This window comes from Gymnogyps californianus, chromosome 7 (assembly GCF_018139145.2).
Source record: "Gymnogyps californianus isolate 813 chromosome 7, ASM1813914v2, whole genome shotgun sequence".
NCBI lineage: Eukaryota > Metazoa > Chordata > Aves > Accipitriformes > Cathartidae > Gymnogyps > Gymnogyps californianus.
The window spans coordinates 18,175,200-18,197,526 of NC_059477.1; the positions used below are offsets into that span (position 1 = coordinate 18,175,200).

Sequence of the window (22,327 nt, forward strand, 5' to 3'; positions counted from 1 at the left end):
GTGTTGATGGTCTATTCATGATTTGCCCTGGAATAGGATGTTAATATACACCATATATCAAATCAGTAGGATCATACGTACAATATTGGACTGGTAAATAACTTTCCTGATTAAAAAAAGCCACTTAAAATCTTTATGCTTCACAGAAAAGCTGAGGAAAGAAGGAAATACTGGAAACGTATCAGACATGGGAGATGAATCAATTCATTAGGATTTCCAGGGCTTCATTGCAGACTTGAACATTCAATTGGCCTCAAGATGGCCCACAAATACTGGCCTTTATGGCTCCTGATGGTTTTTCTGTTCTTTGGAGTATCCAGAAACCTATGAGAGCACAAGTACACCATCAGTCAAGTGACATAACATTGACTGTATACCCACTCGCACTGCTTGCAAGCTGTGTATGGCTAAGAAGTGAAAAAAATACACACACTTTAGCTAATTCAGTAATTCAAGGAAAAATAAAAAAATCATTCCTTAAGTTCAGAGTATAACTTCAGAGTCACTGAGATCACATGGGTATAGTTCAGTTAAAGAAACTGAGTTGCAAGACTTTGTGATGATTTGTGAGTAAAAAACCTATGGACAAGGATATCATGCAGTCTAATCTTATAGTAGGCTGAAAATGAGGAAATTAGCTGAATTAACTGAACATATTTTGGCATTAAAAATAAAAAACAAAAAAAAAACCTTCAGCAGGGACATCTAAGAGCCTTTTTGATTGTTCAGTCAAGGAAAATTAGTAAACAGTATGGGACAGTTATGTATTAGCAGAGGGCTGGATATAATTTAGATCTTTTCTATCAAAAATCTATCTGTTTCTTTTAGAACCCCCAGTTGAATTTACTAAACCACTTGAGGACCAGACTGTTGAAGAGGAGGCCACTGCAATACTGGAATGTGAAGTTTCCAGGGAAAATGCAAAAGTTAAATGGTTCAAAAATGGAGAAGAAATTCACAAAACAAAGAAGTATGATATCATTTCTGATGGCAGAGTCAGAAAACTCATTATCCGTGGCTGCACACTGGATGATGCAAAAACATATACCTGTGATGCTAAAGATTTTAAGACATCATGTTTTCTCAATGTAGAACGTGAGTCATTTACAATTTTCTAAAAAATGTCTAAGTGCTATAAATGCTATGTACTAGTGCCTATGACTGGCAGTAATATCAATGTCAGCAATTTATTCTTCTCTACTGGAGACTTTCCTCTATTAAAAATTTTCTTTTCTCTTATAGCTATTCGTGTTGAGTTCCTGAAACCCCTAACTGACCTTGAAGTTAAAGAAAAAGAATCTGCTCGGTTTGAATGTGAAATTTCTCGTCCAGGTGTTAAGGTCAATAATAATACTTTTTAATCTGAGTAACTCCTTCAACTAGAGATTTTTTTTCAATTGACAACTTTATTATGTTGTTACAAAAGAACACACAACTGAAATCTATGATGAGTATGTTAATATTAATAACCATGTTTATTTGTTCTAAAACAGGTGAAGTGGTTTAAGGATGGCATTGAAATTAAAAAAGGAAAAAAGTATGACATAATTTCCAAAGGTGCAGAACGCATTCTTGTTGTCAGTAAATGTGTCTTCGATGACGAAGCTGAATATGCCTGTGAAGCAAAAACAGCCCGAACTTCAGGCCTACTTACGGTGATAGGTAAACACAGTGTTTTAAAATCTAATCTATGAACAAGAAAAAATGTTTTTTTGATAAAAGGCTTTAATCATCTTTTGAAATTCTTGTTGCAGAGGAAGAGGCTGTTTTCACAAAAAAACTTCCTGATCTTGAAGTAAATGAAAACGACACTGTAAAATTGATCTGTGAAGTTTCAAAGCCTAATGCCGAAGTTGCTTGGTTTAAAGGAGATGAGGAGGTGCCTGATGGTGGTAGATTTGAACACATTTCTGATGGCCGAAAGAGAATTCTTCTCATACATAATGCTCATCCTGAAGATGCTGGCAAATATACTTGCAAGCTCCCAAGCTCTAGTACAACAGGAAAACTTACTGTGCATGGTAAGAGAGTTACTTTGGTGGCCTTGTTTTCTGGAAAAAAATTAAGAAATAAAAAAATCAGTAAGAATACACAACTTGGTTTATTCTCTTCATAAGTAAAAAATAAAATAAAATCACATACGTCTACAAAAATATTTTCTTTCAGAACTTGCAGCAGAATTTCTTACCAGACCACAAAATCTTGAGGTGCTTGAAGGAGACAAAGCTGAATTTGTCTGTTCAGTATCCAAAGAGGCAATTACAGTACAGTGGCTAAGGGGTGACACAGTCCTGGAGCCTGGTGATAAGTACAACATCATTTCAGATGGCAAAAAGAGAACACTTGTGGTTAAAGACTCTATTCTAGGAGACGCAGGGAAGTATACTGTCATGGTTGGTGAAGCTAAAGCTACAGCACGCTTAACAGTGATTGGTAAGCTTTATTTTATTGATGTGCAGGTGCGTATTTTGTTGCATTCCTTATACTACGTGATGTCCTATTTCTTCTATTTTCTCAATTTCAGAAAAACTCAGGATTGTGACTCCCCTTAAGGACCAAGAAGTTAATGAGGGTCAAGAAATTATCTTCAACTGTGAAGTCAATAAAGAAGGTGCCAAAGAGAAGTGGTACAAAAATGATGAGGCAATATTTGATAGTGCAAAATACATTATTGTCCAGAAGGATTTAGTTTACACCCTCAGAATCAGAGATGCACAGTTGAAAGATCAAGCTACCTATACCATCTCACTGTCAAACCAGAGAGGCGAACATGTCAAAAGCTCTGCTGCCTTAACAGTATTAGGTAAATAACTTGCACTGTATTAAAATTATTTCATCATCTTATATTCAATTTCACGTCAGGATCATGAGGATGTAAATTAATCAGTTTGGGGTTTTTGTCTTAACAGAGGAGGATCTCAGAATTGTTGAGCCCCTTGAAGACATTGAGACCATGGAAAAGAAAACTGTCACATTCTGGTGCAAAGTCAATCGCCTTAACGCAACCCTCAAATGGACAAAGAATGGTGAAGAGATCACATTCAGCAAGCGCATTTTGTACAAAATTGATAAATACAAACACTCGCTAATCATTAAAGACTGTGGGTTTATAGATGAAGGTGAATACACTGTTACTGCTGGACAAGACAAATCTGTTGCAGAGCTTCTCATCACAGAAGCACCAGCAGACTTCATTGAACATCTCCGGGACCAGACCGTCACTGAATTTGATGATGCTGTCTTTACATGCCAGCTTTCCAAAGAGAAAGCCAGTGTAAGATGGTACAGAAATGGAAGAGAAATCAAAGAAGGCAAAAAGTATGTGCATTTTATCATGCTTGTTAATATGCTAAACATGCTTGCTTTACTTTGTTACTTTGTCTGGAAACTAAAATACTGCTTATTTTTCTCCCCCATAAAGATACCAGTTTGAAAAGGATGGAAATCTGCACAGATTAATCATAAAAGACTGTAGACTAGATGATGAGTGTGAATATTCCTGTGGAGTGGATGACAGGAAATCTAGGGCAAGACTGTTTGTTGAAGGTATGTGTGAAATTGAATAGGATTTATTTCTTCATTATTTAGTAATAATAGAAACAATACACAAATAACACCAAATGAATTGACATTTATTTCAGAAATCCCTGTTGAGATCATCCGACCACCACAAGATGTTTATGAAGCTCCTGGTGCAGATGTTATCTTCATGGCTGAGTTGAACAAAGATGGTGTGGAGGTCAAGTGGTTGAGAAACAACATGATTATCGTCCAAGGTGACAAACATCAGATGATGAGTGAAGGAAAGGTCCACAGGCTGCAGGTGTGCGAGATAAAGCCCCGTGACCAAGGGGAATACAGATTTATTGCCAAAGATAAGGAAGCTAGAGCTAAGCTTGAATTAGCTGGTAAGTTGCTTGCTTTGTGCTTCTTTTATAAAATCTTAGGTTAGTGAATTAACTATTTAACTAAATTGATTTTTGTTCTTTCAAAGAGTTGAATTAAAACGAATCAAGCCGAGACAAGTGCAAGTCTGTTAAACTGTATGAATTATAATTCAGGCAACAGACATTTCTTATTATACCACACTGATCCAACTGTTGAGGAAAATAGAGGTCACTTTTCAGTGTCTATACCAAAAAGGATGAGTTGAGCTTAAAGGAGACGGAACCTTTTCATTAGGTCACTGCAGATCTAAAACATGGAAATTATTTGGCCTACTCATTTCAGTTATATAAGACATTTCATTCCTAATTTGTCTATTTTACCAGATCAGACCAATAAAATACATTTAATTAATGCTCAAAAAACAACTTCCTCTTCTCTGATTTTATAGCAGGACACAGTACATACCAACCAGCCTGAGTTTCTTTCTCTGGAGCAATCCAATGAGCATATGAAGGATTTGCTTCGAATTCACACAACAGCTCCATTTAGTTTTCTATGTTAGCTTGTTTGGTGACTACACAAATATATCAATTTTTTTTTATATGTAAGTACTTACTTGTCACATTGATCTTCCTTAGCTGCACCTAGAATCAAGACTGGTGATCAAAACCTTGTGGTTGATGTCGGGAAGCCTTTAACTATGGCTGTTCCATATGATGCCTACCCAAGAGCAGAAGCTGAATGGTTGAAAGGAGAGGAAAGTCTGCCCACAACAACTGTTGATACAACAACTGACTGCACTACCTTCAAAATTCATCAAGCAAAGAAATCAGATAAGGGAAGGTACAAGGTTATACTTCGAAACAAACACGGCCAGGCAGAAGCATTCATCAATGTAGAGGTCATTGGTAAGTACTCCCATTATTAAAACCTTGCTCACATTTATTTAAGCCAGAGGAAAAAAAAAAAAAAGATGCAATGTCCTAAAATATTGTCATATCTTTGTTAGATGTTCCAGGTCCAGTTAGAAACTTGGAAGTCACTGAAACGTATGATGGTGAAGTTGGCCTTGCCTGGCAAGAACCAGAAAGTGATGGTGGAAGTAAAATAATAGGCTACGTCGTTGAAAGACGTGATATCAAGCGTAAGACCTGGATTATGGTCACTGATCGTGCTGAAAATTGTGAATACACTGTTACTGGACTGCAAAAAGGAGGAGTTGAGTACCTCTTCCGTGTTAGTGCACGGAACAGAGTGGGTACCGGTGAGCCAGTGGAAACAGAGAGACCTGTGGAAGCTAAGAGCAAATTTGGTGAGCAGAAGTTATGAAAACCTCAGTGTTTGATGACAGTGTAAGAAAAGCAGTACAAACTCTAACAATAGGTAAAAACCACATACCTTGTTTTTCCTTTTTCTCCCTAAAATAAAATGCAGATGTTCCAGGTCCTCCTCAAAATGTAGAAGTTACCGATGTGAACAGGTTTGGAGCTACACTTACCTGGGAACCACCTGAATATGATGGAGGATCTCCAATTACTGGCTATGTTATTGAACTGCGTAACAGAGCTTCTATCAAATGGGAGCCAACTATGACCACTGGAGCTGATGAACTGTCAGCTGTCTTGACTGATGTTGTGGAAAATGAAGAATATTTCTTCCGCGTAAGAGCTCAAAACATGGTTGGAGTTGGCAAACCAAGTCCTGCTACACGTGCAGTAAAAATTATGGACCCGATCAGTAAGTATGCAAGCACTGATTGTGATTACATTATAAGACAGGGATACTTTGGCTGTTTATATATTATGTGTGCAGGAAAGTTCAATTGAGAAACCTGTGTGCTGCAAATACCATGTACAGTTAGATTTTTCCTACTTTTGTCTTTCAAACATATCAGGAGTACTTTGCTACCATTTGGTTCAGCAATAACTAAACATATTAATAACTATAAGTAATAAAGTAAAAATAAAATACACTACTAATTAAGAATAATAATAATTGTAATGAAAAGAAATACAACAAAAAAAAGAAATAACACCCAAGAAAAGACAAGTGATGCACAATGCAGTTGCTCACCACCCGCTGACCGATGCCCCAGCAGCGATCCGCGCCTCCCGGCCAACTCCCCCCTGTTTATATACTGGGCATGACATTCCATGGTATGGAATACCCCTTTGGCTAGTTCAGGTCAGCTGCCCCGGCTCTGCTCCCTCCCAGCTTCTTGCACACCTGCTTGCTGGCAGAGCATGGGAAACTGAAAAGTCCTTAACTTAGGATAAGCGCTACTTAGCAACAACTAAAACATCAGAGTATTATCAGCATCATTCTCACACTAAATCCAAAACACAGCACTGTACCAGCTACTAAGAAGGAAATTAACTCTATCCCAGCGGAAACCAGGACAGAACTCCAAATATTTTTGCTCTGAAATTAGGATCCAACCTCAATTTAAAAAACTGGTTTAGAAAAAGCTATGCAAAGGCTTTAAAAAGAGTACTTTAAGGTATAGACAGCTGATATGCAGAACCATACTCCTTTATCAGTTGCGAAAATGTATTTCTCTCAAATTATTTTCAGAGAGACCAAGTCCTCCCATTAACCTTGATCATTCGGATCAAACTAAGACATCAGTGCAGCTCACATGGGAACCCCCTCTCAAAGATGGAGGAAGTCCAGTCTTAGGCTATATTGTTGAAAGGCAAGAAGAAGGAACAGACAAGTGGATTCGCTGTAACCCAAAACTAGTACCTGCTCTTACTTTTAAGGTAAGGTGTTCTGTACATCAACAAAGTACTCAAAATGTGTAGATCATCTTTAATATGAGTTACTAAATGATTATTTGTGCTTTTTAGGTAACTGGATTGAAACCAGGATCCAGTTATTACTACAGAGTCTCAGCAGAAAATGCAGCTGGTGTGTCTGACCCAGCAGAGGCTATTGGGCCATTAACTGCAGATGATACTTTTGGTAAGCCATATGCTATTTATTAAAGATAATCAATCAGATAAGACACACAATTAAAGTGCATCTTGTGGGTAATATGTATATTTTTCACCAGATAACTGTGATGCCAACTAGTATAAAGAGCCTTAGACCTTTGAGATTCTGGGCTATTTCTCCTCCATTATGAATTCTGCAGATAATTAGCTGTACTATTAGGTAGAAACCTATTAGGTTGCCTGAAGAGCAAGGCATGACCTTTTGTCTTCTGACCTAGCTTTATGGAAGGTGGGAGGTAGCAGAAGGAGAGACAGGCAGAGAAGACAAAAAAAAAAAAAATCAAAACAATACAAAGTTTTTATATTAAAGGGTAAATTAAATCTCCTCCTTGATAATGCTAAGCTGCCTTATCATCTCACATATTTCTAAAAAACTTTTAGCCAGGAGAAGTAGGGAGTGATAAGCCACAGCTAGGCCTAGACAGCTCCAACCTGCAGGCTGAGATACAGTCAGAATCAGCCTCTCAACACAGCTATCATAGCCATATTCAGAACATCTGAAAATATTTCATCGAATCCATTTTCCACTTTTTCCAGTTGGACCTACAATGGACCTAAGTGCGTTTAAAGATGGGCTGGAAGTTATTGTTCCAGAGCCAATCAAGATCCGTGTTCCTATCACTGGCTACCCTGTGCCAACCGCCACATGGTCTTTTGGTGACCAAGTCTTAGAAGAGGGTGATCGTGTAACAATGAAGACCACTGCCTCCTTTGCAGAACTTGTAATTACTCCAAGTCAACGTCCAGACAAGGGAATTTATTCCTTAACATTAGAAAACCCTGTGTCATCTGTTTCTGGAGAAATTAATGTTAATGTCATTGGTAAGCAGACATGTATATATTCTAGCAATAACATTCCATATTTGTCTTGCTAAAATCTAATTAGGTTAATAATGTGAAATCACACAACTTTCAGTAAACCAAGTATATTAAAATATAACTAAAAACTAGAAATCCATCCTCCAAAAAAACTTTTCTAGTTTTGAATATCTAACTTTGCTGTTTAAGGAAGAATGACTAAGAAGAGAAGTCTTCTGGCAGATAGATTACATACAGATCATCTGTCAAACTCCAGTTACAAAATAATTAATACAATTTCTGTGATTTCTAGCTCGTCCAAGTGCACCAAGAGAACTTAAAGTTTTAGACATAATCAGGAACACAGTACAGCTGTCATGGGAACCTCCAGAAGATGATGGTGGAAGTCCAGTTACTGGCTATATAATTGAAAAACGTGAAGTAAGCCGGAAAACATGGAACAAAGTAAGTTCATTCTTTCTCATTTCAATTTCTATTTGCTATATTGTTTCCACATGTGCTACTGAATTTTGTGTCTTATTTTGGTAATTGCTCTTTGGAAGTAAATTTTAAAAACACATTGGAGCCTTCCTTCTCTTTAGGTTATGGATCATGTTGTTGACCAAGAGTTTACTGTACCTGACCTCATCCAAGGAAAAGAATATTTATTTAGAGTTTCTGCATGCAATAAATGTGGCCCAGGAGAACCTGCATATATTGATGAACCTGTAAATATGTCAGCACCAGCAAGTGAGTCAATTGTTTCACATTGTTGCTGATTTTCTGTTTCTGAAATCTTGCTGATTTTCTTCAAAATAAGATGTAAAAAAATATCTTCCTTAAACTGGTTTCTAAGACCCCATATGTTTTTAATTTTTAATAGCGGTACCCGATCCACCCGAGAATGTTAAATGGAGAAATCCGACATCAAAAGGAATCTTCCTAACGTGGGAGCCTCCCAAATATGATGGTGGTGCCCGCATTAAGGGTTATCTGGTAGAAAAATGCCAACGTGGCACAGACAAGTGGGAGATATGTGGGGAGCCTGTTGTTGAAACAAAGTAAGTAATTTAACATCGGAAGGTATATCCTTTCAACTAACTGTGCCATCCTCACCACTTTAAATATCTGGACTTTTTTTTTTTAACAAACAGAATGGAAGTAACAAAACTCAAGGAAGGAGAGTGGTATGCATATCGGGTTAAGGCTTTGAACAGAATAGGAGCTAGCAAGCCAAGTAAGCCAACAGATGATATTCAGGCTATTGATGCAAAAGGTAATTACTTCAATCACTGAATTACAATAGCTGCTTTCTTTTTACCAGTCTCTGAAATACTGTTTCTATAACAACATTTTTATTCTTTCCTAAATCAGAGGCTCCAGAAATTTTCTTAGATGTGAAGCTTCTTGCTGGACTTACTGTGAAAGCTGGAACTAAAATTGAGCTGCCAGCTAAAGTAACTGGAAAGCCTGAGCCCCAGATTACTTGGACCAAGGCTGACAAAATTTTGAGACCTGACGACAGAATCACCATTGAAACCAAACCTAATCATTCTACAGTCACTATTACAGACAGCAAGAGGAGTGACAGTGGAACCTATATTATAGAAGCTGTAAATTCCAGTGGACGTGCTACTGCTGTTGTTGAAGTTAATGTTCTTGGTATGCATGTATTTTATGTTTTTTATAAAAATCATTAGTAATGTATTGAGGTATGCAAGCAGAAGATTAACATTCACATCTTGTCCTCTACAGATAAACCTGGTCCACCAGCTGCATTTGATGTATCAGAAATCACAAATGAATCCTGCCTTCTGACGTGGAATCCTCCACGAGATGATGGGGGTTCTAAAATCACCAACTATGTCCTTGAGAAAAGAGCTACAGACAGTGAAATATGGCATAAGTTGTCATCAACTATTAAGGATACAAAATTCAGAGCTACCAATTTGATTCCTCATAAAGAATATGTGTTCCGAGTCAGTGCCGAGAACATGTATGGTATTGGGGAGCCAGCACAATGTAACCCCATCATTGCAAAATATTCATTTGGTTAGTTAAATAAATTAATGTTAAATTTTTACAATATTTTAACAGGTGAAAACAACATATGTGTGATGGTTTTATTTTTTGTTTTGTTTTTTTAAATTTATTAATTTATACAGATCCACCAGGCCCTCCAACAGGTCTCAAGCCTATAGAGGTCACTAAAGACTCAGTCACCTTAACATGGAATGAACCAGATGAAGATGGTGGCAGCCCCATAACTGGCTACTGGGTTGAAAGATATGATCCTGAGCAGGATAAATGGATAAAATGCAATAAAATGCCAGTGAAAGATACAACATTCAAGTAAGACTATATCAGTTTAGTCTGAAATAGGTCACAGAGACATAAAAATGTAACAGTAGCCTTTTAAACAAATTTTACATTGTTCTTACTCTTTTTTCCTTACTTCCATAAGTTTAGATGCAACTAACATCTGGTGGCATACTTTTTTTTGACAGTTAAAGAAGAATGTCTTTACAGAAGAGTAGATCATCTCTTTTTTTTTTAAAAAATGTTACGCTTAATAATTTCTGTCCTATGTGATTATTCATAAGACATTCTAAAATAGCAGATGTAGCCATTTCAAGTATCAATTTGCCAAAACCCTGGGTTTTTTTCTCCTGATACTCATTAACTAACAACCATTGAACATGCAAAAAATGCAAGATGCCTCTCAAAACATTGGTTTCTGTGTCATGGTGCACCATTTTACTGTTGACAATATACCTATCATTAGCAGTAATTTGTGTATTTTCAGATTTTCCAAGTAAACTGTAGTACAAAGAGTAGAGAGAATAATGTTTTAGGCACAAGTTAATGTGTAGATTTGGTTTAATCAAATTTAATTTTTATTTCCAGAGTTAAAGGTCTTACAAATAAGAAGAAATATAAGTTCCGTGTATTGGCAGAGAATCTTGCAGGACCTGGAAAACCAAGCAAGGAAACAGAGCCAATCTTAGTGAAAGACCCAATTGGTATAATAAACACATTTTTAATGGTTTAATTTAACAACAAAAAAAAATTCTTTGTTTTCAATCATGTAATTAATATTGGACTCCTGTCTAGATCCACCATGGCCTCCTGGAAAGCCAACTGTGAAAGATGTTGGCAAGACGTCATTATTCCTGAACTGGACAAAGCCAGAACATGATGGAGGAGCAAAGATCGAATCTTATGTCATTGAACTATTAAAGACTGGAACAGACGAGTGGGTGAGAGTGGCTGAAGGAGTTCCCACAACTGAACACTTCCTCAAAGGGCTTATGGAGAAACAAGAATATTCATTCCGTGTAAGAGCTGTGAACAAGGCTGGTGAGAGTGAGCCCAGTGAACCCAGTGACCCTGTGCTGTGCAAGGAGAGGCTCTGTGAGTATCGTTTCAGAACGTGCTGCTGCTGCAAATACACTGTCTTTAAAAAAAGCCCCATGTCTGCCTGTCTCTAGGTACCAAGTGAACTCTTGGAAGACTTATGAAATATTAAAGTCTGCCCTGCTTCAGCTAAGAAAATACAAAGTTTTAATAGTTTTGGTATATTCCCTGTCTTCCAAGATCTTTGATCGGAAACACACTAACCTGTTTTACCTTCTTTTTCTATTTTACAGATCCTCCTTCACCACCTCGGTGGCTTGAGGTTATCAATATTACTAAAAACACAGCAGATCTTAAATGGACAGTACCAGAAAAAGATGGGGGTTCCCCAATTACCAACTACATTGTTGAAAAGAGAGATGTAAGGCGAAAAGGCTGGCAGACAGTTGATACAACAGTGAAAGATACCAAGTATACAGTGAGCCCACTGACTGAAGGCTCATTGTATGTGTTCCGTGTGGCTGCTGAAAATGCCATTGGACAGAGTGACTATTGTGAAATTGAAGATTCAGTGCTTGCTAAAGATACTTTCAGTAAGTTTCAGATTTGCTTACTGAGTGATCAGTAGAAACAGCTGACATGTAATGGATTCCTATTCTTCTAATGTGTGTATTTTTTTCTTTAGCAACCCCTGGGCCTCCATATGCTCTTACAATAGTTGAAGTGACAAAAGGTCATGTTGATTTAAAATGGGAACCACCTAAGAATGATGGTGGCAGACCGATTCAAAGGTAAGGTCATTTTAAGTTTGTGTAGTGTTTCCTGTAGATGATCTTTTCATGAATGAAGACATTTCTCTCAAAATGTTCAAATTTTAAATGGACACATTTTATATGAAAAAGAGGTGGATGGATGTAAAAGAGAAGCCACGTGGTCAAAGCAATTAAGGGTTTGATTTTAAAATTATGCAAATATAAATAACCTAATGTGCATGAACAATGAATGTGTGTCAACATCGTCAAAACAGCATCTAATCAAATCAGATTAAATTGAACGGTATGTAAAATATAAAAAAATTAATGCAACAACTGTCTCCAGTTCCTCCAGAGCTGTAGCCGCTTAGACCCATCTACCAAGTAATATTGTCACATTTTCCTTCTGCCTTAGTTTCTCATTCAAACTGTATACACTCAGCTAGGATGAAGCCTCATCTCTTTTCTGTTCATTCTCTTCTTTATCACACTTTTCAAACAGACTGTTTTACTCCTTTGGGTTGCTTCTAACCTGTCCTTTTCTTTGGTTTCTAAAATATCTGTCCTCTGAAATTCACCTTGAATGCCAGTTAAATTTTTCCTCTTTGTTTTCACTCTTCCTCTCCTTCCCAATCACAGTAAGCATATCTTAAACAAACTGACAACTGCAGAGATCTGCCTGAAGCAACAGAAGTCACTTAATTCACATTACTTTCCCATAGACTATCATAGGCAGAATTTTGACAGCTAACTCACAGATAATATCTACAAATATTCTCAGTGGACTAACCACTGATATCCAAACTAGCAAAGATACAGGTATAGCTTGGAGGTTCTTTTACCTCTGCAGCTCTCTAAAACCTAAGAACACAGCAGAAGTTCAGGAACTGGCTTTCAGAATTGGGTCTGTCAGTAATGTCAGCTCCATTGCATCCAAGACCTACCAGGACTACCAGGACTAAGTGGCTGATGTGTGAAGTAAAGTTCATTGAATCTGTCACCCATGACTCTCTCCACTTTTCCATTGGCCAAACTATTCTAATCTCTCTTTATCTATTTTATTGAGCAAGAAATCTGAAGTGTTCACATTTCAAGTACCTGATAGTATTTTCCCCAATTTATTCAGATATGTTATTGAAAAGAAAGAAAAACTAGCCACTCGCTGGGTAAAAGCTGGCAAGACAGCTGGTCCAGATTGCAATTTCAGAGTGACTGATGTCATTGAAGGTACAGATGTACAGTTCCAGGTTCGTGCAGAAAATGAAGCTGGCTGTGGTCATCCCAGTGAACCAACTGACCTCATTCATATTGAAGATCCAACAAGTAAGTAGTAGTATAATATACAGTGTATGGATTATGGAAGTATGTTCTACTGTGTAGAACATATGTTCTGGGAGAAAAATGACACAATTATTTTCCATTTCTGCAGGCCCTCCTTCACCTCCTCAGGATTTACATGTCACAGATGCAGGTCGAAAGCACATTTGCATTGCATGGAAACCACCTGAGAAGAATGGTGGAAGCCCTATTATTGGGTATAATGTTGAGATGTGCGAAGCAGGAACAGAAAAATGGATGCGAATCAACTCTCGTCCAATAAAAGATCTAAAATGTAAAGTGGAGGAAGGTGTTGTTCCAGACAAGGAATATGTGCTGAGAGTCAGAGCTGTCAATGCTATTGGAGCTAGTGAGCCATCAGACATCTCAGAAAAAGTTGTTGCCAAGGACCCAGACTGTAAGAATAGATTCCTTTTTTTTCCAGATCTGCCTGACTGAAAAAAGAATGGTGTTTGGCAACTTTCTAGTAATGTTATATTTAATTTTACAGGTAATCCAACCATTGATCTAAAAACTCGTGACATTGTTGTTGTTAAAGGACAGAAATTAAGTATCCCTGTACCCTTCAGAGCTGTTCCATCCCCAACTATAACATGGCACAAAGATGGCAAAGAGTTGAAAGCTGGTGACAGAACAACAATGAAGAGTGACTACACCTCTGCATTGCTCGAAGTCATAGACAGTGTTCATGCTGATGCTGGTGTTTATACTATCACATTGGAGAACAAGCTGGCATCGACAACTGGCTCAGTCAATGTCAAAGTCATAGGTAACTAGGCTTCTTCCATTCTGAGAAATATACTTATCCTCACTTGAGCCCTGCAGCTGACAGAAGAAAGAACTAGAAAAATCCCTTTTCTGCCATGTGGAGGAATCGCTTCAACTCAGACACATGTAGATTGCCATAAAGTCACTAATGTTACAAAATCCCACAAAAACACTTTACCCCAAGTTGGTCTAACTAGTCAGTGGCTGCTCAAAGCCCAATTATTATGAATAGTCATCATATAAACATAAAAAAGCTTATAAGAATTCTGAATATTTTTCACCTTTAGGAACATAAATTCATATATATGCTGTATAGCCAACATTTGTGGTTTTGGTCTGCTTTCTGCAAAGCAAAGAAATGCAATATAATTTCATATTTGTAGGAATACAGTTTCCCATCTATTTAGTTAACTAATTTTATTATTCTTATTTAAAACAGGTCCACCTGGACAGTGTAAAGACATTAAGGCAAGCGAAGTAACTAAGAATTCTTGCAAAGTATCCTGGGAACCTCCAGACTTTGATGGTGGTACTCCTATTCTGCATTATGTTCTGGAACGCAGAGAAGCTGGTCGTAGAACATATATCCCAGTCATGTCTGGTGAAAATAAGCTTTCATGGCAAGTCAAAGATCTTATCCCAAACAGTGAATATTACTTCCGTGTTAAAGCTGTCAATAAGATTGGAGGAGGTGAATATCTTGAACTAAGAAACCCAGTCATTGCAGAAGACCCAAAACGTAAGATTTTTTAACTACTAAATAATCTAGCAAATTGAATTTTAACTAAAATCTTCATACTTTCTTTTCTCATATGATCCCTTTTTTGCTACTCTTCCACAGAGCCTCCAGATCCTCCTGTTGACCTTGAGGTCCATAATCCAACATCAAAATCAGTAACACTTACATGGAAACCACCCCTGTTTGATGGTGGAAGCAAGATTATGGGCTATATAATCGAAAAGCTTGCTAAGGGCAAGGAGAGGTGGGAGAGATGCAATGACTATCTGGTACCTCTGTTAACTTATCCAGTGAAAGGTCTTGAGGAAGGAAAGGAATATCAGTTTCGCGTTCGTGCTGAGAATGCTGCTGGCATCAGTGAGCCTTCTCGGATTACTCCTTTTGTGAAAGCTGTGGATCCTATTGGTATGAATTGCTCATTTGATTGTTTGTAGTAATTGCCATACATCCTCAAACATATTGGAAGTTTCTACTCTCCATTTATCATCCTGTGTTATTACAGAGGCTCCAAAAGTCTTCCTCGCTGCAAACCTACAGTCTGGCCTTGAGGTGAAGAGAGGTGATGAGATCATACTTGAGGCACATATTTCAGGGTCACCTTATCCATCTATCACTTGGCTGAGGAATAATGAAGTTGTCAGACCAGAGGAAATCAAAAAGAGAGTAACAACATATACAAGGAAGAAGAAGGGTGAAGCTGAAGAAGAGAAACCTTTCCAGCTTTCACTGACAGAACGTATGAGTATTGACAACCATAAAGAAGGAGAGTCTGTACTATCAGTTCGTGACTCCATCAGAGCTGACCATGGCACATTTACAATTAAAGTGGAAAATGATCACGGTGTTGCAAAAGCCTCATGTGAAGTCAATGTCTTAGGTATGTAATGATTGTCCTCAAAAACACCTAGTTATTCAAAGTATTGGGTAAGAAGTGCACAAGATGAGTACTCATCATTTCTTGCTTTACTAACAGATACACCTGGGCCTCCAGTCAACTTTGTATTTGAAGATGTGAGGAGAAATTCTGTCATTTGCAAGTGGGAGCCTCCCCTTGATGATGGTGGAAGTGAAATCCTAAACTATGTACTGGAAAAGAAAGACAATACAAAAGCTGAAATGGGCTGGGTCACTGTCAGTTCAACACTCAGGCATTGTAAATTCCATGTAACAAAACTGATTGAAGGAAAAGAATATCTCTTCCGTGTATTTGCTGAAAATAGAGTTGGATCAGGGCCACCATGTGTTTCAAAACCAGTGACAGCGAAAGATCCTTTCTGTAAGTTTTAATTTTGGAATACAACTTTTTCAGAAAACCAGTGTAAAACTACACAGACTTAGAACACGCAGCTTCATCTATGTGAATGTTTCCCAGAAGAAACTTGAGTAATGTAATTATTATTTATTGCACATTTTAAACCATTCAAATAAAGGGAAATATTGAAAACATTCTAATTTCAATAGTAAAGAAATAAGAATGACAATCACTGTCATAAAACTTTACACTTAAAATACTTAACATCTGAATAGTGACATTCTCTGTGTTCAATAGAATAATATTCTTACCGAAAGAGAGAACCACTGCAAGTTTGATTACTGATTGCAGTTAGGAATCAAAGTTTCTAAGAAAAAGAGTAGAAGAATTATGAATGACTTAAAATTAGTCATTTCTCATATCTTAGTTCTCTCTTAGCTTTGAGTACGCTCTGAAGAAGACAGCAACGATGACAAAATTACAATTCTTTTTTTCAGCTCCACCAGATCCACCTAATAAGCCTGATGTGCAAGATGTTACCAGCAACAGTATGTTGGTTAAATGGAATGAACCAAAAGACAATGGCAGCCCGATCATAGGATATTGGATTGAAAAACGTGAAATTAATAGTACTCATTGGGCTCGGGTCAACAGGAACCTTGTGAATGCTCTGGAAATAAAAGTTGAAGGACTGTTGGAAGGATTAACCTACATCTTTAGAGTATGTGCTGAAAATGCAGCTGGCCCGGGTAAATTTAGTCCACCATCAGATCCAAAAACTGCACAGGACCCAATAAGTAAGTAGCTTAGCAGAAGCTAATAACAGACGGATGAAAGAATAGGATTCATAGCCTTTAACTCTGATTTACGCCTATTTATTTATAGTGCCACCTGGTCCACCAATTCCAAGGGTTGCTGATACAAGCTCAACTTCCATTGAATTAGAATGGGAACCTCCTGCGTATAATGGTGGTGGAGATATCACTGGTTACCATGTATACAAACAACTGGTGGGAGTAAAAGAGTGGTCACGTTGCACAGAGAAACCTGTTAAGGTTCGACAGTATACTGTTAAAGAAGTCAGAGAAGGTGCAGACTATAAACTCCGTGTTACTGCACTTAATGCAGCTGGTGAAGGACCACCTGGTGAAACCGAACCCACAACAGTTGCAGAACCTAAAGGTATTGCAATTGTATTATTTTCAAGAAATGTCCAGCTGCTTAAAAGGTGTTTTTGAATCTCTCCCTTGAACTGACGAACTGTTTCTCTCTCTTCTGCAGAGCCTCCCACTGTTGAGCTGGATGTTTCTGTCAAAGCAGGCATTCAGATCATGGCTGGGCAAACTATTAAAATTCCTGCTACTGTGACAGGACGTCCTACTCCCACCATTGCATGGACTGTGGAGGAGGGTGAATTAGACAAAGATCGAGTCGTTATTGAAAATGTTGGCACAAAATCTGAATTAACCATTAAGAATGCATTGAGAAAAGACCATGGAAGATACGTAATTACTGCTACCAATAGCAGTGGTTCCAAATCCGCAGGAACCAGAGTAGAAGTATTTGGTAAGAAAAACATTTTCTGAAATCAGCTGAGCATTTCTTTTGGTGAGATAATCTTTGGGCTTTATTCTACTTGTTTGATTTTGGTTTTCAGATGTTCCCGGGCCAGTCCGTGACCTAAAGCCAGTGGTCACAAACAGAAAGATGTGTTTGCTTAACTGGTCTGATCCTGAAGATGATGGTGGCAGTGACATCATAGGCTTCATTGTTGAACGGAAGGATGCCAAAATGCATACATGGAGACTAGCTATAGACACAGAGAGATCTAAATGTGATATTACAGGTCTAGTTGAAGGGCAGGAATATAAATTCCGTGTGAGTGCCAAGAACAAGTTTGGAGCTGGTCCACCTGTTGAAATAGGACCCATTCTTGCAGTTGATCCATTAGGTAAGATGACTAATTTTATGGGGCTTTTTAAACAATTTTTAATTATAGGTTAATAAATCATTCTTGTTGTGTGGATTGCTTTCTATACAGAAAGTGTATTTATTTTTCTAGTACCTGGATAAGGCATCTGCCTTAGATTAATTACTTCAGTCAGATCTCTGAATCAGTTCTGTAAAACTAGTATGGTTCTTTATGTAACAAAATACTGATGTCTACTGAGACACTATTTGTTACCTTTTTATCCACTTTATGCTATCCATAACCATACTCAGATACTTTGCATACAAAAGCTATGGCTTTAAAAAGCCAGAGCTCCTGTATTCATATGATTAAAAATTCTCTAATTTTTTAATGTTTTTTTCATTATGATTTATCTGTGTTAATAGGTCCTCCAACAGCACCTGAGAGGTTCATGTACACGGAGAGGACGAAGTCAACCATTACGCTTGATTGGAAGCCTCCACGTAGTGATGGTGGCAGTCCTGTCTTAGGATATATTGTTGAGAAGAGGAGACATGATTCAAAAGACTATGAAAGAGTTAATGCAAGGCTCTGTCCAACAACGTCTCTTCTTGTTGAAAACCTTGATGAACTTCATATGTATGAATTCCGTGTCAAAGCTGTCAATGCTATTGGGGAAAGTGAACCATCATTGCCCCTCAATGTAGTTATACAAGATGATGAAGGTATATCTGCTTTAAAGAAATCCATACAAATATCTCCAGAACACTGCAAGGCAATTTCTCTGTTTCATCTCCATCTTCACTCTGTCATTTTTTTTCTTGTTTTCAGTACCTCCAACTGTTACATTACGCTTGGCTGTGAGAGGAGATACTATCAAAGTGAAGGCAGGAGAACCAGTTAATATTCCTGCTGATGTGACAGGTCTGCCAATGCCAAAGATTGAATGGGACAAGAATGAAGTTTTAATTGACCAAACATCCAGTGCACTTAAGATAACCAAGGAAGAAGTATCAAGAAGTGAGGCAAAAACTGAACTTATCCTGCCTGCAGCAGTGAGAGATGATAAAGGCACTTACACTGTGAGAGCTTCCAATCGTCTTGGCACTGCATTTCGCAATGTGCATGTTGAAGTGTATGGTAAGGATGTGACATTTTAATAAGATGACAGCTAATAAAATACTTTTGCTTGTTTCTTAGTGTAATCCTATGCTCTATTGGTTTCATACAGATCGTCCTTCTCCACCAAGAAATCTTGCTGTTTCTGATATTAAAGCAGAATCATGCTATTTAACATGGGATGCGCCTCTTGATAATGGTGGTAGTGAAATTACCCATTACATTATTGAGAAACGTGATGCTAGTAGGAAGAAATCTGAGTGGGAAGAAGTCTCCAAAAGTGCTGTTGAGAGAAGATTTGGGGTAATTTATGAAATATCTTTATTACATACTTTAGTATGCATAAAAAAAATAACAGTAGTACACTTCTAATGAAAACTGTTACTTGCATAGACACCAGTGCTTGTGCTCCATTTAGACTCCAGAATTACTGGATGAATGTTGCCCATCTATGTATGTGTGTTTTCCTCATGTGACAAAACAAAAGAAATTGTTCTCTTTTGCTACTTAATCTCAGCTGTGTTTAGAAGACATCTTCCTTTCCATTTCCCAGCATTAGTCATAGCTTTACCAACTGCAACATGATGACATTTTTATTTATGTTTGGTCCTATGCACATGAAATAAGAATATCCCTAGGGCATTACCTACAGCTGTGTAGTACATAAACATAGGTATGTCAATGATAATCCAAGATAGAATTTAAAGCTAAAACCGCTGCATAACTTCAAATAAGTTTATTCTGAAAGTAACAAAGTATTGATTTAAATCTTATTTTTCAGGTATGGAATCTTGCAACAAATGAAAAATATCAATTTAGAGTCCGGGCTGTAAACAAATATGGAATAAGTGACGAATGCCTCTCAGAAAAAGTTGTTACTAAGGATCCCTATGGCCTTCCTGGACCTCCTGGAAAGCCAAAAATTTTAGATCGCACCAGATCATCAATGCTGGTGACTTGGGAGCCTCCTTTGACTGATGGTGGCAGCCCAATAACTGGCTATTGGTTGGAGAAGAGAGAGGTGGGAGGTGTCTACTGGTCACGTGTTAACAGGGCTCCAGTAACAAAACCATCAGTAAAAGGTCTACAGTACAATGTGCTTCGTTTGGCTGAAGGTGTTGAATACCAGTTTAGAGTAATGGCTGAAAATCTTGCTGGCATTGGCCCTCCCAGTGAACCATCAGATCCTGCCTTAGCAGCAGATCCCATATGTAAGTATACAATTTGTATGACTATTTTTAAGGACTATATCACGCCAGAACCAAAATGTGGTACTATTATTTATACTGAATTTAGTGCAAATAATCCAATGCTTTGTTTTCATTAAACCAAAAAGAATATATTGACACAAATTAGTTTCCTGATTTGCTATTTTTCACCTTTTTAAAAATAGTTTTAATTTTTTACCTCTTTTATGAACTTTAAACTTTGATTACACCAATGCAAACATTGCCAAATAAACTTGAGTTCAGAATCAGATTTTTATATTATTGTTTTTCTTTATTGTTAAAGAGTTCAATCTTTATGCCTTGTACCTTAAGTATCCCTTAATAATATATGTAATATATATAATTAGTATGCATGTTCTAGGATTAGACACTCTATGTGTGACAGAAGAAAATGAAAGTACTTGCATTCTTCTAGAAACTATTCAGAGAAATATAGACAGACACTAACTCTCAGGTAATTTTTACTTGCTCTTGTTTTACAAGTTGTGCCTGGTCCACCATCTTGCCCAGAGGTCAAAGACAAAACCAAATCATCAGTAGCTCTTGCATGGAAGCCTCCACAAAAGGATGGTGGCAGTCCTATAAAAGGATATATTGTTGAAATGCAAGATGAAGGTAGTACTGACTGGAAGAAGGTGAATGAAGGAGACAAACTCTTTCCTACTTGTGAATGTGTTATTCCCAACTTGAAAGAGCTCAGAAAATATCGATTTAGGGTGAAAGCTGTAAATGCTGCTGGAGAATCAGAACCAAGTCCTGCAACATCAGAAATACCTGTCCAAGATATTCTAGGTAAGTGTTCTGGGAATTAATTTAAGTATTTATATCTAAATGCCACCTACTGCTGTGAATGTTCAAGCAGGATGCCAAGCAAGCCAAAGACAAAACAAAACAAACAATTATGCAAAAATGTAACAAAAGATTGATACACATTTTTGAAAGTGTCATGATGACCATTTCCAGGGCAGGATCCATTAGAAAACTGATGAGCACCTACAGTCATACTAAGGAAATAATGTGTATTTTATGAAGAAATGACAACAAATTTTTCTATTCGTATACTTCTCAGCTTCCTTTTTGCACACCCCATCTCTCTCACATAAATATGCATTCTGCATGTTTCTGTGGGGTTTTAGCTCAGTGCTGACAGAAATTTACTTTCAGTAGCTCTTAAAATTTAGATATTAAAATATTTTTGCAGAGGAACCAGAAATCTTCCTTGATATTGGAGCACAGGATTTCCTCTCTTGTCGTGCTGGCACAACAATTAAAATCCCAGCTGTTGTCAAGGGTCGTCCAGTTCCAAAAACATTTTGGGAGTTTGAAGGAAAAGCAAAGACAACAGCAAAGGTTAGTAAAAGCCTTTTTCTACATGTGTTTCTAGACATTTAAGCCTATCACCTTTTATATTTACATTATTTCCTTTTGTTTACAGGAGGGAGGTCATACTGTACCCGAAGAAGCTCAGGTAAAGCAAACAATGTTTGTAACTTTAGTATTGTTGCATTTTTCAAACATAAATATTTCAAGTTGATCTATGATTTCTCTTTCTTGCTATAATACACAGGTGGAAGCAACTGATACACGTTCAGTGATTATCATCCCTGAGTGCAACAGAAGTCATTCTGGACGATACAGTATTACAGCAAAGAACAAAGCAGGACAAAAAACCGTGCCTGTCAGAGTCAATGTTCTTGGTATGGCTTGCACATGTTGCAGTATTCAAATACTAGGTTTTAGTCTTATTTTTCTACATACTTATGTAAAATTGTTTCTGCTGTGCTTTTACCTTAACAGATGTACCAGGTCCACCAAAAGACCTAAAAGTAAGTGATATCACAAGAGGTAGTTGTAAACTTTCATGGAAGATGCCAGACGATGATGGTGGAGATAGAATCAGAGGCTATGTTATAGAGAAAAGAACTATTGATGGGAAGGCCTGGACTAAAGTCAATGCAAACTGTGGAAGTACTTCCTTTGTTGTATCTGATCTCATATCTGGCCAAGAGTATTTCTTCCGGGTACGTGCAGAAAACCGTTTTGGTGTTGGCCCTCCTGCAGAAACCATCCAACGGACCACAGCCAGGGATCCAATCCGTAAGTGAAATCAAAGTCAAACAAATTCTTTAAAACCAGATGGTACTGTACAGTGGATTTATTCACATTTCTGTTTTGTTTG

The 22,327-nt window shown here is 37.5% G+C and overlaps 1 protein-coding gene across 1 annotated transcript in view; it reads left to right on the forward strand.

Moving 5' to 3' along the window:
• The window catches only part of TTN (titin), a 244,573-nt gene that overhangs the window by 154,714 nt on the left and 67,532 nt on the right, over positions 1–22,327 (forward strand). Inside the window, exons 193-238 of the mRNA XM_050900483.1 lie at positions 829–1,095; positions 1,243–1,340; positions 1,494–1,662; positions 1,755–2,021; positions 2,167–2,433; positions 2,525–2,803; positions 2,910–3,318; positions 3,422–3,546; positions 3,642–3,908; positions 4,527–4,796; positions 4,898–5,200; positions 5,323–5,625; positions 6,463–6,650; positions 6,738–6,852; positions 7,422–7,706; positions 7,996–8,147; positions 8,285–8,432; positions 8,566–8,743; positions 8,837–8,958; positions 9,057–9,344; positions 9,438–9,734; positions 9,848–10,034; positions 10,590–10,705; positions 10,797–11,096; positions 11,333–11,632; positions 11,725–11,830; positions 12,918–13,114; positions 13,221–13,526; positions 13,620–13,898; positions 14,337–14,636; positions 14,739–15,041; positions 15,139–15,513; positions 15,610–15,912; positions 16,386–16,685; positions 16,774–17,070; positions 17,170–17,454; positions 17,546–17,839; positions 18,226–18,525; positions 18,632–18,940; positions 19,032–19,222; positions 19,701–20,130; positions 20,632–20,940; positions 21,350–21,498; positions 21,584–21,616; positions 21,716–21,845; positions 21,946–22,245. Of these exons, the coding sequence (XP_050756440.1) occupies positions 829–1,095; positions 1,243–1,340; positions 1,494–1,662; positions 1,755–2,021; positions 2,167–2,433; positions 2,525–2,803; positions 2,910–3,318; positions 3,422–3,546; positions 3,642–3,908; positions 4,527–4,796; positions 4,898–5,200; positions 5,323–5,625; positions 6,463–6,650; positions 6,738–6,852; positions 7,422–7,706; positions 7,996–8,147; positions 8,285–8,432; positions 8,566–8,743; positions 8,837–8,958; positions 9,057–9,344; positions 9,438–9,734; positions 9,848–10,034; positions 10,590–10,705; positions 10,797–11,096; positions 11,333–11,632; positions 11,725–11,830; positions 12,918–13,114; positions 13,221–13,526; positions 13,620–13,898; positions 14,337–14,636; positions 14,739–15,041; positions 15,139–15,513; positions 15,610–15,912; positions 16,386–16,685; positions 16,774–17,070; positions 17,170–17,454; positions 17,546–17,839; positions 18,226–18,525; positions 18,632–18,940; positions 19,032–19,222; positions 19,701–20,130; positions 20,632–20,940; positions 21,350–21,498; positions 21,584–21,616; positions 21,716–21,845; positions 21,946–22,245 (11,196 nt within the window). The remainder of the gene's footprint in view (positions 1–828; positions 1,096–1,242; positions 1,341–1,493; positions 1,663–1,754; positions 2,022–2,166; positions 2,434–2,524; positions 2,804–2,909; positions 3,319–3,421; positions 3,547–3,641; positions 3,909–4,526; positions 4,797–4,897; positions 5,201–5,322; positions 5,626–6,462; positions 6,651–6,737; positions 6,853–7,421; positions 7,707–7,995; positions 8,148–8,284; positions 8,433–8,565; positions 8,744–8,836; positions 8,959–9,056; positions 9,345–9,437; positions 9,735–9,847; positions 10,035–10,589; positions 10,706–10,796; positions 11,097–11,332; positions 11,633–11,724; positions 11,831–12,917; positions 13,115–13,220; positions 13,527–13,619; positions 13,899–14,336; positions 14,637–14,738; positions 15,042–15,138; positions 15,514–15,609; positions 15,913–16,385; positions 16,686–16,773; positions 17,071–17,169; positions 17,455–17,545; positions 17,840–18,225; positions 18,526–18,631; positions 18,941–19,031; positions 19,223–19,700; positions 20,131–20,631; positions 20,941–21,349; positions 21,499–21,583; positions 21,617–21,715; positions 21,846–21,945; positions 22,246–22,327) is intronic.